The sequence below is a fragment of the Melospiza melodia genome, chromosome 6 (genome assembly GCF_035770615.1).
Source record: "Melospiza melodia melodia isolate bMelMel2 chromosome 6, bMelMel2.pri, whole genome shotgun sequence".
NCBI lineage: Eukaryota > Metazoa > Chordata > Aves > Passeriformes > Passerellidae > Melospiza > Melospiza melodia.
Genome location: NC_086199.1, coordinates 58,301,813 through 58,322,558, shown reverse-complemented (window position 1 = coordinate 58,322,558; position 20,746 = coordinate 58,301,813). Strand labels below are relative to the sequence as shown.

Here is a 20,746-nt window from a genome sequence, read left to right as displayed (position 1 = left end):
TGGACACTAATTGCTAATGAAAAGAGTTAGGTCATAAACTTCTAAGATATTTATCTGTTTTCCAAATACTATTTGATAACTAATCCTCTTTAGAGTATTTTGGGGCCAGCAGGGATCTTACTTTTTGCTTTATCCTGATTCCATGAATTGCCTGAAACAATCTGTAATGATTCTCAGATATGCAGGGAAAACTAAGCCCATTTGTGGGTTTTAAAATCTAATTTTATAATAATATTTTCTTTTAACAATACATGTGTTATTTCTTTTAGCTTTAACAAAAAGTACAGCCATTTCATTTCCCAGGTGGGAAACATCACATGTGCTTTTATAGAGCCTGACTGCTTCCAGTGGGCATTCACCTGGGCTTTTGTGACTTTTTCTCAATTTCCCAGCTTTGCTGATGTTCTGACCTATGATTTTGATTTATTTCATCAAAGTTCTCTGAGAATCCTCATTTTGATTAGCTAAGCTCTCCTTCAAATTATGAGTGTTCTCTAGTAGAAGTGAGCAGGTTGGAGACACATTTGATGGTCCTTTTCTAAAATGCTCCTCTAAACAGACATTTCTGTTCAGAGGGGGCAAAGCTGAGGCAAAGGGTGGAAAGGAAATATTATTCAAACAGTAGGAATCCCAGTTTGAAGGCTGCTGGTGAGCTGCTACAGGAGGCAAGGTTGGCTACGTTCAGAGAGCACTTACTGGTCCCTGGGGAGGGGCTGCCAAGGCCATTGACACCTCAGGGATGAGCTCTTGAGGCTCTCTGGCACCGGGCTGCAAAGAAACAGGAATCCTTTAGCTCTGTCACAGGTGTTAGAAGCAGCCCTAACAGCTCCTAATGTGTAAGGGATTAGAGCCCTTGCAAGGCACGTGTGAAAGGGGAGTTCAGTTCCTTTTTTTCCCCCATGTAAAAGGAGGGTTCAGTCCTTCTTAGTGCTTGAAACGATGGGAAATAGACCTGGCATTGAAAAGGGGAATCTCTTTGCTGAGGTTTTGCAAACCTGGGAGAAAATGTCTGGTACAGCATAACTATTCTAGGAGCACACAATAACACTGTGCCAAGGAGTGTGAAACTCCCATCTGGAGAATGATGGTCATCACGAGGAGCTCCTGATCAACACAGATCCACTTTCCTGTGGTGATGGCAGCTGGTGAGCCAGACCCATAATTCAGGGGTACAGACACTCTGGAGGCTGGGCTGATGGGGTGGCATGAAACGGGGCTGCGTGGTGACTCTGTGGGGCACAGGCCCTTCCCCTGGGCTGCCCCAGCTGTGGTGGGTGGCATTGCCATGGGCACTCCCCCCACACCCCATCCCAGCACTGATGGGAGCAATTCTGTGGGGGCAGCCCCAGGCTGGCACCCACCTTGATGGGCACCCAGCATCTGACTTGGAGCTGGTGCAGAGCAGGGGATTCCAATTTATTTCATTAAAAAACAGTGTCCCAGAGGCCCATAGTGGGTGTGCAGATGCAGTGGGATGCCTGCTCTGTGCTCCTGTCTGCCTCAGAGTGTCACAGCTCTGGTGACACCCAGGGAGCACTTACCAGTCTGGGACAAGCCAGGGAAAGGGTGTCAGCCTCATGCTGGGCTGTGTGCCTGTATCCACAGCAGAGCTCCAGCACATCTCCTACCTTTTCCTTGGGAGTACTGGGGAATGATGTAAGGGCTTGGCTGAACACTGGAGTGAGGCTGACGCTAGACCAGGTTGGTGAAAGCCCCTGCCAACGTGACCTAGAATGTTGACAAGGATGGGGCATCCACACTTTCACTGGGCACCTGCTTCCCCACCACCCCACCCTTGTGACCAGAGGCAGCTCCCTCAGCCTCCCCTTGTGTGCTGTGGGACTCCTCACCATCTCCAAGGCCTGGGCTGGGCCTGTACCCCACACACCAGTACCTTTCCAGGGCTGTGGAGACCAAGAGGGGACAGAGGAATCCATAGGCACTCACCAAATCCCAAAAAAGAGAGGAAGAAAGAAATTTTCCTGTTATTTTTTTGGTTTATTGGTTTGGTTTTTTAGAATTTATTATTTCCCAACATCGAAAAGAACTTCCTATGAAGCAGCTAGAAGGGACCTCCATGTGAAGGCCAACACTTCTTCCTGACATCTGTTGCTTCTCCAAAGAAACAGCTGTCTACGTTCTTGGCTTGGTCTGCTAATATTCTTCATGCAAGGCTGACTTCACTCATCCATCAGGGATTGTTGTTGCCCTCAGACTGAAGAAACCCCACCTCCAGACCCCAGGAACCTCAGTGGCCCTCTTGGGGATAACTCCTGTCACCCCAGCACAGTAGCCTGGTGAAAGCCAAGTCAATTCATGTCTTTCCCTGAGGAGCTCCAGGAAGGGTTGGGTAGGGGAGGAGAAGGAAGGGCTCATATAATGCATAGCAATCAACAAATGAGGGTTGACGCCAGGACATGAATAGGTGAGCTAGTAGGACAGGCCCTGTGTGGAGGCTGGGACTCTGTAATATTCCCTAGCATGTTTGCAAAGAAGAAATTCTTAGGGCTCCATGCTTTCATTATGATAACTTTACTCTTTAAAAAAATTGTCTCAAACTGTTGATGTCATAGCCTAAAAACCTCAGGATGTCAGCTGGCACCAGCAAAGCAGGACAAGGGCATGGAACTGGAAAGTTTCCAAAAAACACCTCCTACTTAAGGGGTCGTGGGAGCACAGGTGCTGTCACCGAAGTACCAAATAAGGAGGAAGGACAGGATTTTCATCCTTGTCTTGTTGCTTATTTTTCAGTCAGGCAGGTGCGGACTTTGAGCCGCCAGAACTCCTGGAGGCAGGCGCTGCGCGTCGTTCTTCGCGCGTTGGCAACGGCTCTCATGGTGCAAGGGCTGATGCTCCTCCTTCTCCTCCTTCCCCTCCTCCTCCTGCACCGTCGATTGTTGCCATTTTTCAGGCCCAGGGAAAGCGAGTCCCCCTTTGGGTGCTGCCGGCCGTGTCTCTGTGCTGTCCCTCGCAGGGGTGGGCCCGGCTCACTGCTCCAGCGGCTCCCCGGCAGGCCGCTGTCCCTGGCCCGCACCCCGTCCCCTCCTGGGCACAGAGCCAAGCTCTGCATGGCCATCACCAGGGAACTGAGAGCGCTGGCACTCATGGCAGAGGGCGGATTTTGTTCCTCCTCTTCCTCCTCTTCCACGGCCTCCTCCTGGCACATGCCTTCCTCTTCAGCCATCATTGTAAGTCCCTTACAAAGCTGGTCTGCCACCTGCCTCGCTCCTCTGGCTTTTCATTCTTCCAGACATTCATCAAGGGCCACTCAGAGCTGGGTGGATGGGGGTCTGCTGCAGAGGGCCCTGCTTCTGTAGTGCCAGAGCACTCAGGGGACAGGTGACATCACAAACAGCCTCTGTGACTGGGCCATGGGTGTGGTGTGGGTTGGGTTATGGTGGGCCTGAAAAGTGCCCAGGTATGGGAGAAGCAGGTCAGGAGAGCTGAGGGAACCTTTCCTGGAGCCCATCCCACCTGCCATGCTGCTTGTGCAAGAAAAGCTGTCCCTTGGGCACAGGGGCCTCCTGCCACCTCTCCTCAGGAGCCCTTGTCTCCAGCACCCTCCTCACCCCATACTTGGAGCAGCTTCAACATGACCCTGGCAACAGCATTCCAAGAGCATGAAAACCCCACAGGTTTCTAGGAAGAAGGAAAAGCCTACCTGCTACCTTCAGTCTGAGGGTCCCCCTCATGCTGTTCTCTCCTTTACAGACAAACCTTAACACTGCTTTTTTGGTTTTAATCTCTAGGGATGTTTTTAGTGCTCTCACACATTGTGGTCCACTTCCTGCAATCATCTGGGAATTTCATCACAGCTAAGGCAAAGTTAAAGCACAACTCACAGAGCTTCAGTCTTGCTCACACAAATAACACAACATGGATTAGGCTACCGTTCCAACAACATGGAATAAATGGGAAAGGTGCTGTGGTGTAGCAGAGGAGCTTGGTGGACAGCAGTTTGTCAAGAGTAGAGAGCAATGACAAAGTTGAGAGAGTCATGTGTGTGACTATGATCTGCTCTGCTGAACAGTTAACACTGAGCTAAGAGAAAGAAGGCATATTTTGTCCTTCAGCATCCCAGTAAACTCATGTATATATAAAGATTTGATCAACTCTCCTAACTGGTATCACACAGATGGTTTTGGAAAAGTCAGAAGAGACATTTGGTTAACTCTGGGATGACAAAGGGCAAAACCCAAGACAACTCCTTCAGAATAGAAAAGGAGGGAGTCACAAATATCTGCTCCAAAATACAAGGCTTCAAAAATCAAGGGCAAAGCACTGTTGGCAGCATCATGGTAACCCATGATGAGTGCATGAAAGAGGGCATTGGCTTCCAGTTCAGGCAGATGATGTGACTGGTACCATGAGAATGCAATTAGGTACAAGGAGATGAACACAGAGAAGTCCTCAGTGGGAACAAAAGCCACATGGATGACAGTTCATGACCTCCACCTTTACTATCCTGATGGTTGTCCCTATCAATCAAGTACTTTGGTGTTGCGCTTTCTCAGTGTGCCTGTCTGCTCTGAATCACTGGGCTTTTGCTTTTCCAATGCAGCATTTTCATTTTCTGACTCCACAGACAGGTCCTCTTGGCTTGTCTCTTCTACTTCACTGCAGCTCTCAGAGTGGAATCCAGCATTCTCTGCTATGACAGCAGGATCATCATCACAGCAGCAGCAGCACTCCCCAGTGCTCTGGCTGGGAGGAAGGTCACTCTTCTCCTCCTCAGCGAGAGTTACATCATTCTTTTTCTGCATTAAATCCTGACCATCCATTCCTGTGGTGAGATCACTTAGCAGGGTTTCATCATAGGGATACTCCTCATCTTCCATGCCCTCCATTCTTTCTGCCAGCTCTTCTGGAGAGGGTTGGCTCAGGTCAGGGTAATCTACAAGGATCGTGTCCGGCTTGCGCTTGAAGCAATCAGAATTATCGTACACAGGATAGGTCTCTTCTGGATAACCTTAGGAATAAAGGGATATGCAGCTTGGAGTACTACAGCATTTAAAAGGAGTCCTGACCTCAGTGGTGGATGCAAAGTTGGCCAGGACAGTTGTTTTTCCTACTGCCAGTGCAAGTGTCAGCTCTTTAATGCCATGTACACATCACACTATAAATCCATGGCAAGAGTGTGCAAAGTGTGTCTTCTTGGGAGATGATAAAAAAAAATTCACTTACTTTTAGGGAGCCAGGATATCAACCCTGACTTTCAGGAGTGAAACCTGAGTTTTGCCGGGAGCTGTGGGGGCTAACACGTAAAAATGGTGTGTCTTAGATCTTTGAATGGATCCTTCTTTTTTTCTGCCTACAGATTGGCTGATGCATGGTTTGAACACATGCTATAAACAGCATTACTGAGAAAGTTGAAAAAACAGATATATCAATGACTTTGTGCATTTCATTTTAGAAATAATATCATAAACTTGGCTTTATGAGCAGAGCTCAAGGGCACTGTTTATGCTTTATGTTTTGAATAATTTTTGAAGCTTTTTAAAAAGCAAGAAATTAAGTCTGCATTTAAAATTATGATACAGAGTGGCTCAACTAAGATGTCTTGAAAACACATTTATGTAGAAGGTAAACACCAAGGAATAGAAAGGACATTAAAATAAATAGTTTTTAAAAGACTTCTTGGAGTTGACTTATTCAATATTGGAGCTAACAAAGAGTGACTAATCAAAAGTAAAAACTGTAAGTTATCTAAAACATGCAGATCTGATTTCCAAGGGTCTTATGATTGTCATGAAATCCAGCTCAGCACAGAAAAGGAAAGATATAAACCTAGAGCAGCCAATCCCCAGCAGCAGATGGAATATATGTGAATATTCATATGCCACTTTGGGCAGCACATAGTGCAGGTTTTACACTAAAAGAAATGTTGGATACCTCAAAATCTAATTTTTTCTGTTATGGTTGGAGACAAAAAAGCCAAGCAACCTCTTGCAAAGTTTTGAACACTGGCTTCTGGAAAAGGAAGGCTAACGTTAACCAAAATTGGAAAAGGTCTGGAACTGTGAGTAATATTTATCCCATTTTTTTGTAAGGGTAGTGGTAAGAAAGGCTCTCGCTTACCTTCCCAATCCGCCATGTAAGGAGCTTCCTCAGCTTCCTTCTCAGGAGAGATGTCATCTACGAATTTTCCTTCTTTCATAACTCTAGTAATTTCTCTGAGTTGTTGAAGTAACATTTTTTCCTGGTCTGTTGTAACATTTTGAGTCCTGCTAGAAAATATTAGACATCAGAATTTAGTCCACTGTTATTGCAAGTTATGAGAAGAGGTTGAACCCAACCGAGCCAGTAGCACAGTCTGATGAAACCTATTGAGGAGTGTGATCCTTCCTCACCATCAGCATGTGCTCAGCTGGGTATAGTTTATGCCTTTATCCAAAAAGCTGCCAATCTAAACAGGTAAAGGAAGGCAGGTAAAGCCAATGTGAGAGCAAGATAAAAGTGACACACAAAAAAGAGTTATGATACAAAAGACATTACAGAAATTTCTTGCCTGTAAAAGTGTGTTAGGTAAGAATTAGGGTGCAGTGCCTTGTATTAAATATTTTAAGGAAATTAAATTCTGAATCAGTGCTACATGTGTTGCTTGTGAGGCTGATCAAAATTTCTCAGAGTGATTAGTCTCAAGACTCTAAAATCTCTCATTATGACCATTAAATGTGCAAGTTGGACAGATCATCATGTCATTATAGAAAGTCAACAATGCAGCCTGGTGGGGAGGTGGGGGGCAGAAACAGGAAGGAAGATTTAAGAATGGAAAGAAGGTATTACAAAAGTGTCACTTGCCCTTTAGAATTACAGGGACTGAGATTTTTATCAGATGGAAAGCAAACTTTTGACTGGTTCTCCACTGCTGGATCTAGTAAATATTACTGCTTAGGTAATACAACTACTACTGCAACAAAAATGCCTCCAACAGATAAGATCATGTAGTCCTTACATGTTATTTTCTCTGCAAAGAAACAAGGCTTCTAAAAATCTTATGGACAGAAGGGTGGTATTTGGAGGGGGGTGCTCTGCAGTCTGCTAACTCAGTAGGCCAGAATGAGAAAGGCACTGGCTGCCACCAGGGGTGAAAACGGTTCTGACCACTGGTGCTTGTTTCATCTTGAGTTTAAAATTATAATATCTTCAAGTTTAAGTCATTCTTGAGCAGTAATGCTAGTTCAAGGCACTCCTCTGGAGCTCTTTTGGATCTGTGTAGGAGTAAGGAGCTGCTGCCCCCGGTTACTTGTAAGGGTGGTCCTTGGCATGCACAGAATGCTGAACTGCAGGTGGGATGTGAGGTCAGACAGATGATCTCTGGTGATCCCTCGTCTGGAGAGCAGACAGACAGACAGATAATGTCCAAAAGCAGATTCACTGAGTAGGCTGCTCAGTGAAGCATAGGGAAAAGATGGGAAGAGAGGAGCTGGAGGCAGATTTTGGCTTTAGGTCATGTAAGCCTCATTTTAGTTATCAGAATTCTAATAAACTTGCAATGTCCTTCTTCAGGTTTTTCTCTTACCAGCTGCTGGGAGTGGAGCAGCACTCCAAGAGGTACTTTGTGCCACTCTGCCTAAATGGGAGTGATGGTGACACAATGGCTACTCCACTAAGGGCAGCAAAGTCACACTGGTTCAAAGTAAGATTAGCATCCTGCTGCTGGTTGGTGTGATGATGGTGGAAGTGCTGATCCTGGGCTGCATATTGTACACAGCTGTAACTGAACTTAACTCAGGAACTGGTTTGATCAGCACCTACCTAGATTAAACTGCTTCCCTGAGATCACTTTTCTGCATTTACACCAAGGAGCACTTTGCCCCACAGTTTGAAAAGCTGATATCCCAACACTATACATAGGTTACACTGATTTGCCCCAGGCAGTGATCCACAAACAACTGAATGTGTGAGACAGCACCTTCCCAAAAGCCTGGCTTATGCAGATGTGGAATCTGAGATGTGAATTAAGAGGTCCTCAAAAAGAAGTGGTTTCACAAGCCTTTGACCAAAGCTGTGACCGAATTGCTGAACTAATCCTCCTTTAACAGACAAAACTGTACCAAATTTGAATATATATCACTTGGCTGAAGACAGAGAGGCCTATCTCTTTAGCACATTGGGCAGATAAGCTGGCTCAGATAACAGGATCAGTCAATGCAGCTGCATCACTGTGGCATTTCATACAGGAAAATTCCCAATATGTGGGATACCCTCATTAGAAAACACTCCTGTCTTATTGCAACACAAGGGCTCTGTATTTCAGAGTATTCCTCCTCCAAATTCCTTGCTTAAAAGGCAGATTTCCCTGCAGAGAGGGAGAAACTAAAGCCCATGTGTTATTTTGACTTCATTTAAGGCCTCTGGGAAGACTTACTGTAGGTTGCTGGCAGTGTGTAAGACATCTGGCTGCCTGCACATGGGAGATTTACCAGGCTATAATGCACTTAGGAATACTCAGAGGATAACAGATGCAGAAGGTTTACAGTTCAAGAAAAGGTCATTATTTTTGCTGTCTGTATTTGTAGCTCCAACACAAGTATTATTTTTCATAATGGCAATACTTACACTTTGTAGAGTCCCAAAGAGCTCACTAACAGGTAAAGTAAAGGCTTCTTATTCTTACTGTGAGATTAAAACATTTCCTAAAGAGCCATAATGATTGCAGAGAAAATAATCTAAATAATCTAAAATGGCATATCAGACATGTTAACTGGTATTTTTTTTTAGCTTCATGATCTTAAGGTAATCACTGTCAGAATGCAGCTACATCCCAAAAAATGGCAAATGGCACCCCACAGAGCCTCTCACTCTTCCATCACCTTTACTCAGTTTATCATAACAAAGAAGTTTTTCCAGTAGACAGCCTGGTAAACAAGACTTTAAAAACAGGTAGGGGATCTGCATTATTTCTCTTACCTAACTATCAGAAACAGAAATTTTTGGTTACATTGTTGAGGACCTGGCCAGGCAGTTCCTCTTTCCTCTTGCTTTCTTTACCTTGCTTCTCATTTTTCTTACAATATGCTAGGCCTCATTAAAAGTACCTGTACTTGTACTTTTTGATAGTTTTGCATTTCTGGAAGGTTGTTTCTCTACTTAACAGTGGAGTAATTCCAACTGGTTTGCTGATTTAGAAGGAAGTCCCCTCAGTTCGTTTGGAGGTTGGTCTTCAACTCATTAAAAAAAAAAAAAAGCAAATCCAAGTTTCTGGCTGCTGCTTTCTACAACACAGGCTGGCTGTTGCTTTGCCATACCTGGTGTAAAGGACCATGGTCTCACCTGGGGTCTTTCAGCATTAGTTGAAGCTTGATACCAGTTATTTCTGTCTCTGACTTTTCTGTGTAAGGGTTTCTGTTTAACTGCAGATCAATAGATAAAGCTCAAGTCATTTTTACTCTCTTATTCTTTCCTTTTTATTTAAATCCATCAATATCCAGATTGAAAAGCCTAGCTCAGTACTCTAACTACACTTTCTAACCATAGGTTTTATTTTAATATTTATCCAATATTAGTGAAATTAATGAGTAGATTAAGAAAGCTTCAGAGTGTTTGAAAACAGCTATTTGCTCCATCAAGAGGTGCCTTTCCCCTCGTCTTCAAGGAGGCAACATACAAAATTCTTCATTAAATTCAGATTCTCATTTCCCCTGAGACCTTTAGACCCATCTATATAAATAGTCTGGCTGAACAAAGAAGGGAAGTTCTGCTAAATAGAGGCTTTGGGCCAATAACACAGAGTAGAACAAAAACTGGATCAGACCCTAAACCGATTTTCTCAGCAAAAAAAAGATTCCATCCTGAGAATCAGCACAATATCTGGGCAGTTCCTAAGCCTATTTCTGTCAGCTTAGAGGAACGTGTAGAGCATTGTGTCAGCTCTCCAGCACAGGGATGAGTGGCAGTCAAAGCAGGATCCTTCTGTTCCACTGACAAAACCAGGGCACTTTAGGGGCTCTCCCCCTGGGACCTGGCTGAACATGGGCAGGTTGGGCACCTTGTCTGCCTGAGACTGCACAGGGCACAGCCCAAAGTGGGCAAAACTGCACTCAGAGACAAGTGGTTTGAGCCACAAATGAACAAAATGTGCATGTTCAGCACAGAATTCCTACAGGATGGATTAAAACAGGCCTTGGTTGATCCAGACAAAGTTAACATGATTTACAGCCAGAACAGTTCTCATTTTTTGCAAACCTCACCTTCATAGTTATGGTATTTCAGTTTTCACACTGCAGTTAAGCAGTGTCCTATTGATCTATTCCTTTTACTCCTTATGAAAAACATAGACTTGTTTCCAGTGTTTCTTTGTAACATAGACTGGTGATATCAGATTTGTAGGAAACATTAATAAACATAATAAAATTTTGAATGCTGATTTTACAACCCTTTGTCTTTCATATTTAGAAGCAAATGCATGAATTTAGAGTGGAACTAAGTTATGTAATCAGATTATTATACAATTCTGCCTTAAAGAAAAATGTTATGGTTATTCTAAAAGGAATTTACATAGATTATAACAGCATTTCAATTCAGGAAAATAATCCATAGAACTGGAAAAGAATAATTCAGGATATTATTTTGGTCACGTAAAACAGGCTGTTTTATGTACTTTAAATGTAGATGGTTTATCTTCTTTTTACATATATCTGTTATTTTCTTCCACACACTGTACAAAGGGAGGAGATAGGGATAATTGCTTTTCTAGTTAAGGAAATGAAGTTGGAAAAAATTATTTATTTTATATATAGATACTGAAAAGAGAAAAACTGCAGAACAAGAATTGGGATGTGTAAAATCAAACTTCTATAATTTGAAGTAGCAACAAAAATGCTATTTTAATATAGATAATGAAAGAAAGTTGAATTTCCAATCAGAGTGGAACCTCTCCTTAAAATACTCTAATTTGAAACACACCTGTCATACGTAGGTCCTACTCTGTTAATTAATTTTTCCATTGCTTCTTCTGTCTCTCTCAGTCTTTCCTGGAGTTGAGTGAGCTCATAGTCAGCTGTAAAACAAAACAAAAAAAATCCCTAGGCGCCTTGAAAATGTATCCCTGTCCCATTATCACAGGTAGCAAATGCTGTACCAAACCAAACTGCCTTTTAGGAAACTAAAACAGCTTAGAAAGTTCTACCTACCCTTCCTGGCCTAAGAAGGTGAAGAATATTACCAATATTACACCCATTTAAGCAGCACAAAGGCACAATGGAACTTCAACATAGTAGGAATGGAGAAATCCATCAACAAACATCCTGCTTTTACAAAGACCTCTATCCTGCACAGATTGCCATGACTTAATGCAACACTGATGTAATTATTTTGCATGTCTGAGACTTTAAAAGAAGAGGAAGGGGAATTGGCAGAGAGAAAGGAAGTTACTTCCTCCAAGTCACTATGTAAGTGGTGACTCAGTCTTCAGGTTCCTAATCCAGTGACCTGTCCCCTGCTCTGCTACAGCTTGCCATGAATGCTTTAGGAATATAAATGAAGAGCTCTAGAAAAAAGGCAGAATAATTTTCACCATTGGTTCTTTGGGATATAATGATGTCAAAGTAAACTTACTGCAAAGTTACTTTCTATCACCAAGCATCAGAGAAAAAAATATAATTACCACTGCTAATATATTGCCCAAAATTGCCAGGCACAATCTACAGCACTAAGTACATTAGGTATTCCTAATATGTGCATTAATGTCAAGAAAATTACAGCTATGTTAAGAGAATTGCCTTCCTGCTACCACTTTCTATAAAGCCTTAAGTACTTTCCTTTCCTATTACAGTTTAGCCAGCTAAACACAACACATTTAAACGCTGTAATGATAACTACTCTTCCAATCCTCAGCAGTAAACTTATTAATTTATCTATTAAGTGCCTACAAATACTTGAATCTATCTCACCAATGTTTAGGAAAAATCAAATTAACATTTCAGAATACCGCTTGCTCTCTTTATTGCATGCATGAAAACTCTGCATTGCAAAAAAGGGACAAATTAGGGAAGCGCCTGATGATGGCTAAGAATTCAACAATTAAAAAAAATTAAACTAGCTTTCATGGTATCTTTCTATGCTCTTACTAGACTGTTAGGGATTATACAATAGTTATAGCTGGACATCCTATTATCCATTTTTAATCATTAGTGACACAGCTTTTCAGCAAATCCGTGCAGTTAATTCAGCAAACCTCATGAAAAGCCATTTCTTCCAGAGGGGCTTGGGATCAGGCTGCTATCACAGCCTCATGGGCTGAATGGGATTAGAAAGTGACAGTGCAGTAATTCTTTTGAACTCTTGCTCATTCCAACACAGAATATCCTGGCTTGGTTTTGGGTTTGTTTTTTTTGGGGGGGAAGGTGGGAGGGAATATCAGCTTTACAGTGCACCCAGAATTCGAAGAGCCCTGCTGGACCATTACAGAGTGAACAGCTACACAGCTCCAGCTCAGAGCCATACTCACTGATTTTCCTCTTCATGTTCCCAGGTGTAGCAGGGGGGCATTTCCGCTCTGCAGGAGTAGTTCTTCCCTTGGAAGCCAGCTGATGAGGACAAGAACATGGCCCTTCTATGAGTCACAACAATAGCAACAGACAAGCCCCAGAGGGAATGGAAAAAAATACAAAAAACTGAAATAGGCCAGAAGGCAGCCAGGGAAAAGCACACCCACCAGCAAAACCATTGAATATGCCTGGAAGATTTTGCCAGCTGAAAATTCCTATCAGACTCTTGGAACAAATAACAACATGTGACATATAAAGTACATATAATATGTAGCCACATATAACAGGGAAAATAATACTACATGTATATTCAAAATTTATCTAACATTACTCTAGATGTGCACATTTTCCAGGAGGAAAAAAAATCCTTTTTTTTTTCAAGAAATTTTTCTTTTTTAAATAGAAATTTTAAGAAGTCAGAGACCAATGCAGGATCAGAGAAATCCTTCCCTGCATTCTTAGTTACAGTCTTTGCAATAGCAAAACCCACAGAATACTCCAATCTTTTGACCACCAGGCAAAGGTCCAGCATAAGCATTTTTCTGAGCACAGCTGAAATGGAACAAGGTGCTGAAATGAGTGTATAAAATTTTTTCCCAAGTTTTTTATTTCCCCGACTTTTCAATTTATATTGCCTTACCTTAAATAAAATGTACAGAATATATAAGAAGATGCCAAATCCATATATAGGGATAATCTGTCCCACAAGGCCTCTTCCACTTCCACCAGTGCTTCCACTGCCACCTCCACCTGCCTTGGCCTTGGCAACTGCTTCAGTGAGGTGAGACCTTGGGAAATGAGGGACAGCTCGGCCGTCGGGAGTGCCGTGGGAATGCATCCTCGGGGGAAAGCGACTGAGCTTCCCTGCAAAAAACCACACAATGGTCATTTCCCTTCTCTTGCTTTCCACCCTTTTACACGTAGCATAAACCTGCAGCAGGTGCAAGTGACCTATTTTCTCTGCTTGTTAATTCACCAGCACAGAAGAATAAGTAACTTCTTGGACTAAGTCTGTAATCTCAGCCCTCAGTCTCTTGTGATGTGCAGTGCTGGGAGTTAGGTTTTACTTAAAGCCATTTACTCATAGCAATTTTTCTCCTACACAAATAGGAGTAGAATGACACAATTAAAATCTCCTGATTTTAAGCAAAGAAAGAGCTGGCAGGGCAATTAACAAAGCAGGAATTTTAATAGGTATATTCTTGTCCAAATACCCAACAGATCAGCATCTCCAGCAGGAAAAAATGCCAGGTTCCTACTTCTTTCTCTCTTCATGATCCCCACACAACATATCAGTTTTCCACTGTGAGCCTGATCTTTCAATACTGCCTAAAGACATTTAATGTATAAATGTATTAATGTCCAAACCATTATCCACCTAACACCCTGACACATGACTGCAGTGTTTGCTCAGCATAGATTTTTTGTTATTGCCATAAGAAATAGTATTTTACCTGATTTTACCAAGCGAGTAATGAAAGATTAAGAAAAGTGGTTTTACCTCAAGCTGTTCTCCTTAAAAAGGTCTAAGGTAAAGCAGTGTGAGACAGGAGATTGAATATAGCCTGGGACATATTATCTTTGGCATTTTAGAGGGAAATGAATTTAGAAGTTTCTAACCTTTCTAGGTAGAGCTAATTTAACAGAAGACAGGAGAGCAAGCATAAATGGATGTACAGATGCCAGAGTAAGACTGCAGAGAGCCTGAAATGGTGCTGCTAATGATTTCATGCAACTGAAGGGCACAAGAACCTCAATAAATTTAAGCTCATGCATTATTCTATTTTCTTGCTGCCACCAATTCAACAGTTTTGCTGTGAAATTCACTATTTTACTCCTCTGTGTAGTTGATATCCTGCTTTCCAGCCTGGATGTGCACCTGCACTCCCTTCCACTGACTGGTGTTGGGCTGAGTTACTCAGCTCCTCTGCCATGGAATCTGGTGGTAGGAGGGGTGGATGGAAGCAAGGATGGGGATTGCCAGGCTGGGCTGCAGCTCAGTCCCTGATCCCAGCTGGAAAACTCCCCCTCCCTGGCACACATGGCCTGGACACTGCTGCCTGGTGCTGGGACAGGCTGCCTGTGCTTGCAGAAAGAAAATGAAAAGCAGGTTTGAAGTGGTGCTGCTTATAACTGACTTTACTTCTGCGAGTATGCAGCTGCAAGTGCTTTTATGAGACACAAGAGAAAAATTTAATTAACATTTGGTCTTGCTAGGAAACACCATCACAGGCAGCTAAATTCCTGAGCACAGAAAATTGCAATAAACACTTACTAGGAAGTGGTATCAATAATTCATGAAGTTCCACTATTAAAAAAATATTTTTCTTGTAGATGATAGCACACATTCCATGAGTTCTTTAGTGTAACTGCCAGGGTACCCTACCACTGACCAAAGCCACCCTCAGATTAGCTTAATTTCGAGGAAGCTGTTATCAGGTACTTAAATTTTAGTGAATTATTCAAAGTCTGTGATGGAAAGCACAGCATCTTATTTACAAGAAAGTCCCCCTGCTCCAGCAGCAATGCCCTGCAGCAGTAGGTCACTGTGGAAACAAGTGTGATGTCGTGCAGAGAGCAGCAGCACCAAGGTGGGGATGAAGCAGCAGGGTAGGTAAACACTTATAAAATATCTTATACTTATGTAAATATTGTTTATTTTTAAAAAAGAGAGATATTAAGAAAGCAGAAAATAATTGACAGAGGTGAAACTGTATTTACAGCGGATAGTTTTCTAAATTATCCACAAGGCCTCATTTGTGCTTTAAAAGATTCAATTCAATTCAATATATTCAGGCCAAGAGGACAGACACTAGACATTTCATTATCAAGATAATTTTAAAAGGGAATTTCATGACTCCTATTTCTAAACCTACCCTATTGATTTTACACTTCTATAATTATTTCCTTAATAAACAAATACTATCTTCCATAGTTTTTTACTGTGAAGAACCCATGCAAATTACTCAGGAAATTGAGGGCACAAGCAACTTGAAAGCAGCATATGCACAAGGCTCTTGAATGCACAGTCTATAAATGGAAAATGGAACAATTTGGGTGCACTGTGACCTGAACAAGATTCCACACTTCCAGGGATGAAACACACCACTTTCAAATGGAGACAATAGCATGTAGGAACCATAACATCACAAAAATCAAGTGACACCTGATGAGCACAGAGGGCATGTCTTGTGTCCTTGTTTGCTGCCCTACCCAGCTGCCAGTGGGGCTGGTGTGTAGTTCAACAGGACATTTTCCTGTTCTGGGAATGCTGTGGGACCACCCTGGTTAGCTTTGAAGGGTGCCAAAGTGCTGCTCTGCTTCTGAAATATTTCTCAACTCCCCTGTGACAGCCTGAGCAGACTGTGGTAACTCCCACCAAGCACACACCACCTGGCTTTGCAATCTTTTAACCTAGTACTTATCCTACACATTTAATAATCTTGTTAGCTTTGATGCTTCAAATCAGCTTTGCAAACCAGCTACAGGGCAAGCAGAGCATGTTTTGTTTTGTTTAACCCAGTCCCCTCAGGAGCTTGAAGTCCAAAAATGAAATGATACCCTAGAAACATTTGTGGTGTTAAAAAATCTGTAGTTTCTGAATGTAGTCCTTAATGGCATTTTCACATGAGAATGACTGTGGGGTTTTTAATTTTGGAACAATATTAACAGCTGAAAAGAAGCAAATCTTAAGAATGGTATTTACAACACAATGAATACAGCAACCAACCAGATGATGATACTCAGATCATTTAAGCATCTTTTTTTCCAGGAAAGCTGTTATGTGTTCTACTTAATGGGTTTTAGGAATTGCTGCTGAGCTCAACTCAACTATTTATAAATTTATTTAGACTTATGTCACTGTACTATTCAGCAACTCTTAGTGTAGGTAATATGTGTCTCTGCCACATCATTTTCTTTGGGCAGGCAACTGATGTGTGCATTGCACAAATTCAAGTTGAGCAGAGGGGTTACCTGAACTGTCATATATTGTTTTTGTAAAGCTGAAGCCACTTGATTGTTTGCAAGAAAGCAGAGCCTGCTGCTCTCAGGGAGTTGTAAGGTTTATCTGAAACTCCCAACTCAGAGAGTGGTTTTGCAAAATGTGTGGCATTTATTTATGAACACTAGACTTAAAACGTACTTTTAAAACTGCTAGTAGGTCTCCCTTTTGCACCTCTTTAACAAAAGATAAACATTCTAATGCCTGTCTAGGAATGTAATACAAACACATTTGTATTACTTACTTAAAGAACTACATAAGTTCTTTAAGTAAGCTGTTATATATGTGAAATTTTTACTGTGAAAAAGAACAACATTCCTATCTGGAAGATATTAACTTCCATAGTCCAATGCTCACCATTTTCCTAAAAGAGACCTCTGAAAATGACTTTATTAGAGAAAGTTCCATTCCCATGCCTAAAGCCTGTTTTGATAAAAAGCCTTCTGGTAACATTGAGTTCTAACAAACAGTACTAAATTTTAAGCATGTTTTATTCAGAGACATTTTGCCCCTAAGACTACCATAAGCACTTTATTGACTTCAAGAATGACATGATTACCTCAAGCCCCTGAAACTCCTGCAGTTATGAGTGCACTGAGGAGGACAACTAATGACAGAGATATGAATTAAGTGGTTCAATCAAGATTTATTCTTCCAATAAAAAAATAACTTCAGGTGAAATACAATTTGGTCTGCAGAGCAGGTGTAATGAAATCCTTGCCATCAAGTTGAAAACACGGGCTATAAACTCTCATGTGAAACCGACCAGCTGAGGTGAGTTATTGCACCCTCAGCCAAAGGCAGGTGCTGGGCTGCACCAGGCACACACAGACCTGTGCTGTCCTGTGATCTCTGCAGCAATGATGGGGAGTATTTATAATATTGAGGATGCAGAGAGTATTTATGTTACCTAATTTAATCATTTAACTGCAGCTGCAGGTGGTTAAGCCACCCCATCACAGCACTGCTCAGAAACAGCTGTGCTAGAGTAGGTACAAACATCATTCATTCAACACATGGAACTGAAAATAACTGGGGGGCACTGAAAATCATTGGAGGGCACTGAAAGTTTGTTGTCAGGATTTTTAAAGCTATTTTCTGTCAGATCAACCTGCAGCCAAAGGAAGGAGCACCACAACATTTACTGATAACTGCTTGACTGCAGTGCTGTGGGAAAATGGAGTGTCAAATTCCATCATCTGGTACCACTGTGGGATCTGTTGGAAGACGTACAGGGGCAGAAGTCAATGGGGAGCCAGGTTCCACCTCCCAGAGCATCTGCTCCCACCCCTGCTTCAGGCAGGTGACTGCACAGTGCTCACCTGGGCTGGCTGCTGGGCCTTTATGGGTTTTTCCATCCTGCAATGGAGCTACACACCTGCAGATCTACAGTTCTGACCAACCTACTTTCAAGTTCTCAAAAATCAAAAATAAACATGGTAACTGTGAAAGGGCTGTTGTGGCACGGAAATCCTGTATTTGGCTTCAAGGTAACACTGTTTTAGCAGTAACTTCAGCCTGATGGTCCTTAGAAAACCCTGAAATGGAAAACTAAATAAAATCCATGTCACTGATGAGTGCAGACATGGAAGAACCAGGCTGTTGGAAGGATGCAGAAGGCACTCAGTGAACGTGAGTCCCCGTGGGACAGCACCCTGAAGAACTGTAAGTGCTCTGTGCTCCCACCAGCCTCATCTCTGGCTTGTGGGCAGCCCTGGGCATAACTCCTCTGCCACGACCAGAGGTTATGGTACCAGCTTCTCTTGTGCAGTGCCTTGAGCAAAAATAACCTCTACAGTACAAGGCAATGGGCATGAAAAGGAAGGGAGATGCTTGTATGAGCCCATTCCCTGAGAACTTAAAGGGAGGACATGCAGAGTGGGAGGGCAGGCACGGGGACACAGCCTGGGGGGCACATGGACAGGACTGAAATAATGAGCCTAAAACAATGCATCACACGGCCACCGCATTGTGAGGATGTGGTGCATGAAAACTAAAGTTTAAAATGCTGGCGTAGGAAACTGAACAATGAAGACGATTCAAATGAATTTTTATTTCGTATGCAACAACAAAAGCATTCCATACACAAAATAACAAAATAATGAAGGGATGTATTGCAATGAAAAAAAAAAAAAAAAAAAAAAACAAACAGAAAAAGTGGAATGAAGATGTCATTTTTCGGGAAGCTTTAATACCCCGCACATAAATAAAACGGTATTTAGAAGTTTCTAAACTACTTAGAAAAACAAGAAAGTAGATCACAGCGGTAACCACGAGTGACTCCTCCGGCACTGCACGCGTCGCTAAGGGATGAGCACGGGGGAGAGACCCGCCAAGAGGGAACCACGCTACGTTTCCATTGCGGGCGGCGGAGCTCCCTGCGGGCAGCCCCGGCCCCTCACGGAGCCCCCACAGCCCGCCCGCCCCGGGCTCACCCCCAGCGGGACCGCGGCGTCCCGGCCGGGGACTGGGGGACAAGGAGGGGCGGCGGCGAGGAGCGGCCTCTTACCCTCGGGCGGCGCGGCGCCGGGCTCCTGCCTGCCGCCGGCCCGGGGCAGGAGGGTGCGCGGCAGGAGCAGGGAGACGCAGAGCACCAGGCAGGACACGGCGGCCACCCGGCAGCACGTCCAGGCCGCCATGGCGGAGCGCGGCGCAGGCGCGCGCAGGCGCCGCGCGGGAGCCTGAGGGGAGCGCGGGGGGAGCGCGGGAGAAGGCGCTGGAAACGTGTGGGGATGGCCGGGAATGGGCTGGGATGGGCTGCGGCCCTGGAACGGTGTGGGGATTGCAGGGAATGGGCTGGGCTGTGGCCTCGAAGGACCCCCCTGAGCCTCGGAGAGCGGCGGAGGGAACATGGAACTTCCCTTCTTCTCCTTCAGTGCCTGAAGGGAGCCTGCAGGAAGGATGGAGAGGGGTCTTCTACGTGTAGTGACAGGACCCAGGGGGAATGGCTTCAAACTGAAAGAGAGTAGGCTTAGATTAGATATGAAAGATGCATGATGTCTTTAAAAACAATTTGATGGGTGTTAATGTCTTTAAGACTCGTTTCAATGTCTCCACTGACTTTGGGTTTGTTGCAGTGCAGACCCGACAGCAAGGGAAGGCACAAGCCTCAACTTCAAAACTTTGGGGTAAAACAGTACGGCCAAGGTGGGATATGTGGGAGGCGGTTCAGGAAGGCTGTGCCTTCCTAGTACCTCAGCCAGTGGGAAAAGGAAGAGGGGAACATGCAGCCAGGAATTGGGATAAAAGGCCGATCCTTCCAAAATGGAGAGGAGGAAAACCCTGCAGGTGTGCCCCAGTGGATTGTCTCCCATTATTCAAATAAAGCTATCTAATTCTCAGATTCGAGGACAAAAACCTCTGGTGTTTGTGCGTTTTCCTCGAAACAAATGCTCTCAAGTAACCCCACCAGGGACTCAAATGACCTCAAGAAACCCGAACTGACCTCAAGAGACCCCAACTGACCTCAAGAAACCCCGGATTCCGGACAGTGCCAGGAGTGGAGTCGGCAAAAAGAAAAACCCAATCTGGACCCCAGCTGGAGTCCGGAATGGAGTCGGAAAATTGGAAAATCCGGACTGGACTCCAGTCAGAGTCCAGATTTTGGCCAGAGTCTGGAATGGAGTCGGCAAAATGGAACGCCTGGACTGGATTCCAGCCAGGGTCCAGAATAAAGTGGGCCTTAAAAGGAAAACCCGGACCGGATTATGTCCAGAGTCTGGAATGGAGTCAGCAAAAAGGAAAACCTGGATCAGATTCCGGCCGGGGTCCAGAATGGAGTTGGCAAAAAGGAAAACCCATTCCAGACTCTGGCCAGGGTCTGGAGTCAGCAAGAGTTTTGTTTGTTGTTTTTTTTCCCCAGGGTGTTTATAGCATCATGGTCTTCAAGATCTCTTCCAACTGAGACTGCTCTGTGATTGTTCCTTACCTCCCATAACCATTTCCCAGGCTCTGGTCCTTGCTTGCTTGTAGCACTTGGAACTTTCTGGGGGGAAAAAAAAAGATCTCCACTGTTCCCTGTTTTTCCCTGCTCTGCAGTGTCACAGCTGGTCTCTGATGGAGGCAGTGATGGGGTAGGTGGGCACAGGGTGCACAAGGCTCGGAGCATCCATGGGAGCATGCTTCTCATTCTCCCTGGTCTGACATGAGGCCAGGACCTTTCCTGTGGCAGGACCGCTGCAGTTCGGGCAGCCAGGCTGCAAGGGCAAGAAGGCAGTTTGGGTAAAAGCACTGCTTGAGGCCATGGCTAACC

General features: G+C 43.8%; 1 protein-coding gene across 2 annotated transcripts; it reads right to left on the bottom strand.

Annotated features, from left to right (window-relative positions):
- Positions 1-1,977: 1,977 nt before the first annotated feature.
- RIC3 (RIC3 acetylcholine receptor chaperone) lies at positions 1,978-19,134 on the bottom strand. 2 transcript variants are annotated; one of them, XM_063158517.1, is made up of 6 exons: positions 19,004-19,134; positions 13,132-13,355; positions 12,452-12,530; positions 10,909-11,002; positions 6,079-6,227; positions 1,978-4,969 (listed from the first exon to the last, which is right to left on the bottom strand). In XM_063158517.1, the coding sequence occupies exons 1-6, from the start codon at positions 19,131-19,133 to the stop codon at positions 4,482-4,484; spliced, it is 1,164 nt and encodes a 387-aa protein (XP_063014587.1). In that variant the 5' UTR covers position 19,134; the 3' UTR covers positions 1,978-4,481. The 2 variants fall into 2 exon arrangements, with proteins under 2 accessions (XP_063014587.1, XP_063014588.1); XM_063158518.1 differs by having other exon boundaries at positions 6,079-6,224.
- Positions 19,135-20,746: the final 1,612 nt, after the last annotated feature.

Coding starts and splice junctions, on each gene's coding strand:
- RIC3 (XM_063158517.1), bottom strand. CDS start 19,133: ATGGCGGCCTGGACGTGCTGCCGGGTGGCCGCCGTGTCCTGCCTGGTG. Junction 13,356..19,003: donor CGGCGCCGCGCCGCCCGAGG/GTAAGAGGCCGC, acceptor GGTTTTTTGCAG/GGAAGCTCAGTCGCTTTCCC. Junction 11,003..12,451: donor GAACATGAAGAGGAAAATCA/GTGAGTATGGCT, acceptor TTTGTTTTACAG/CTGACTATGAGCTCACTCAA.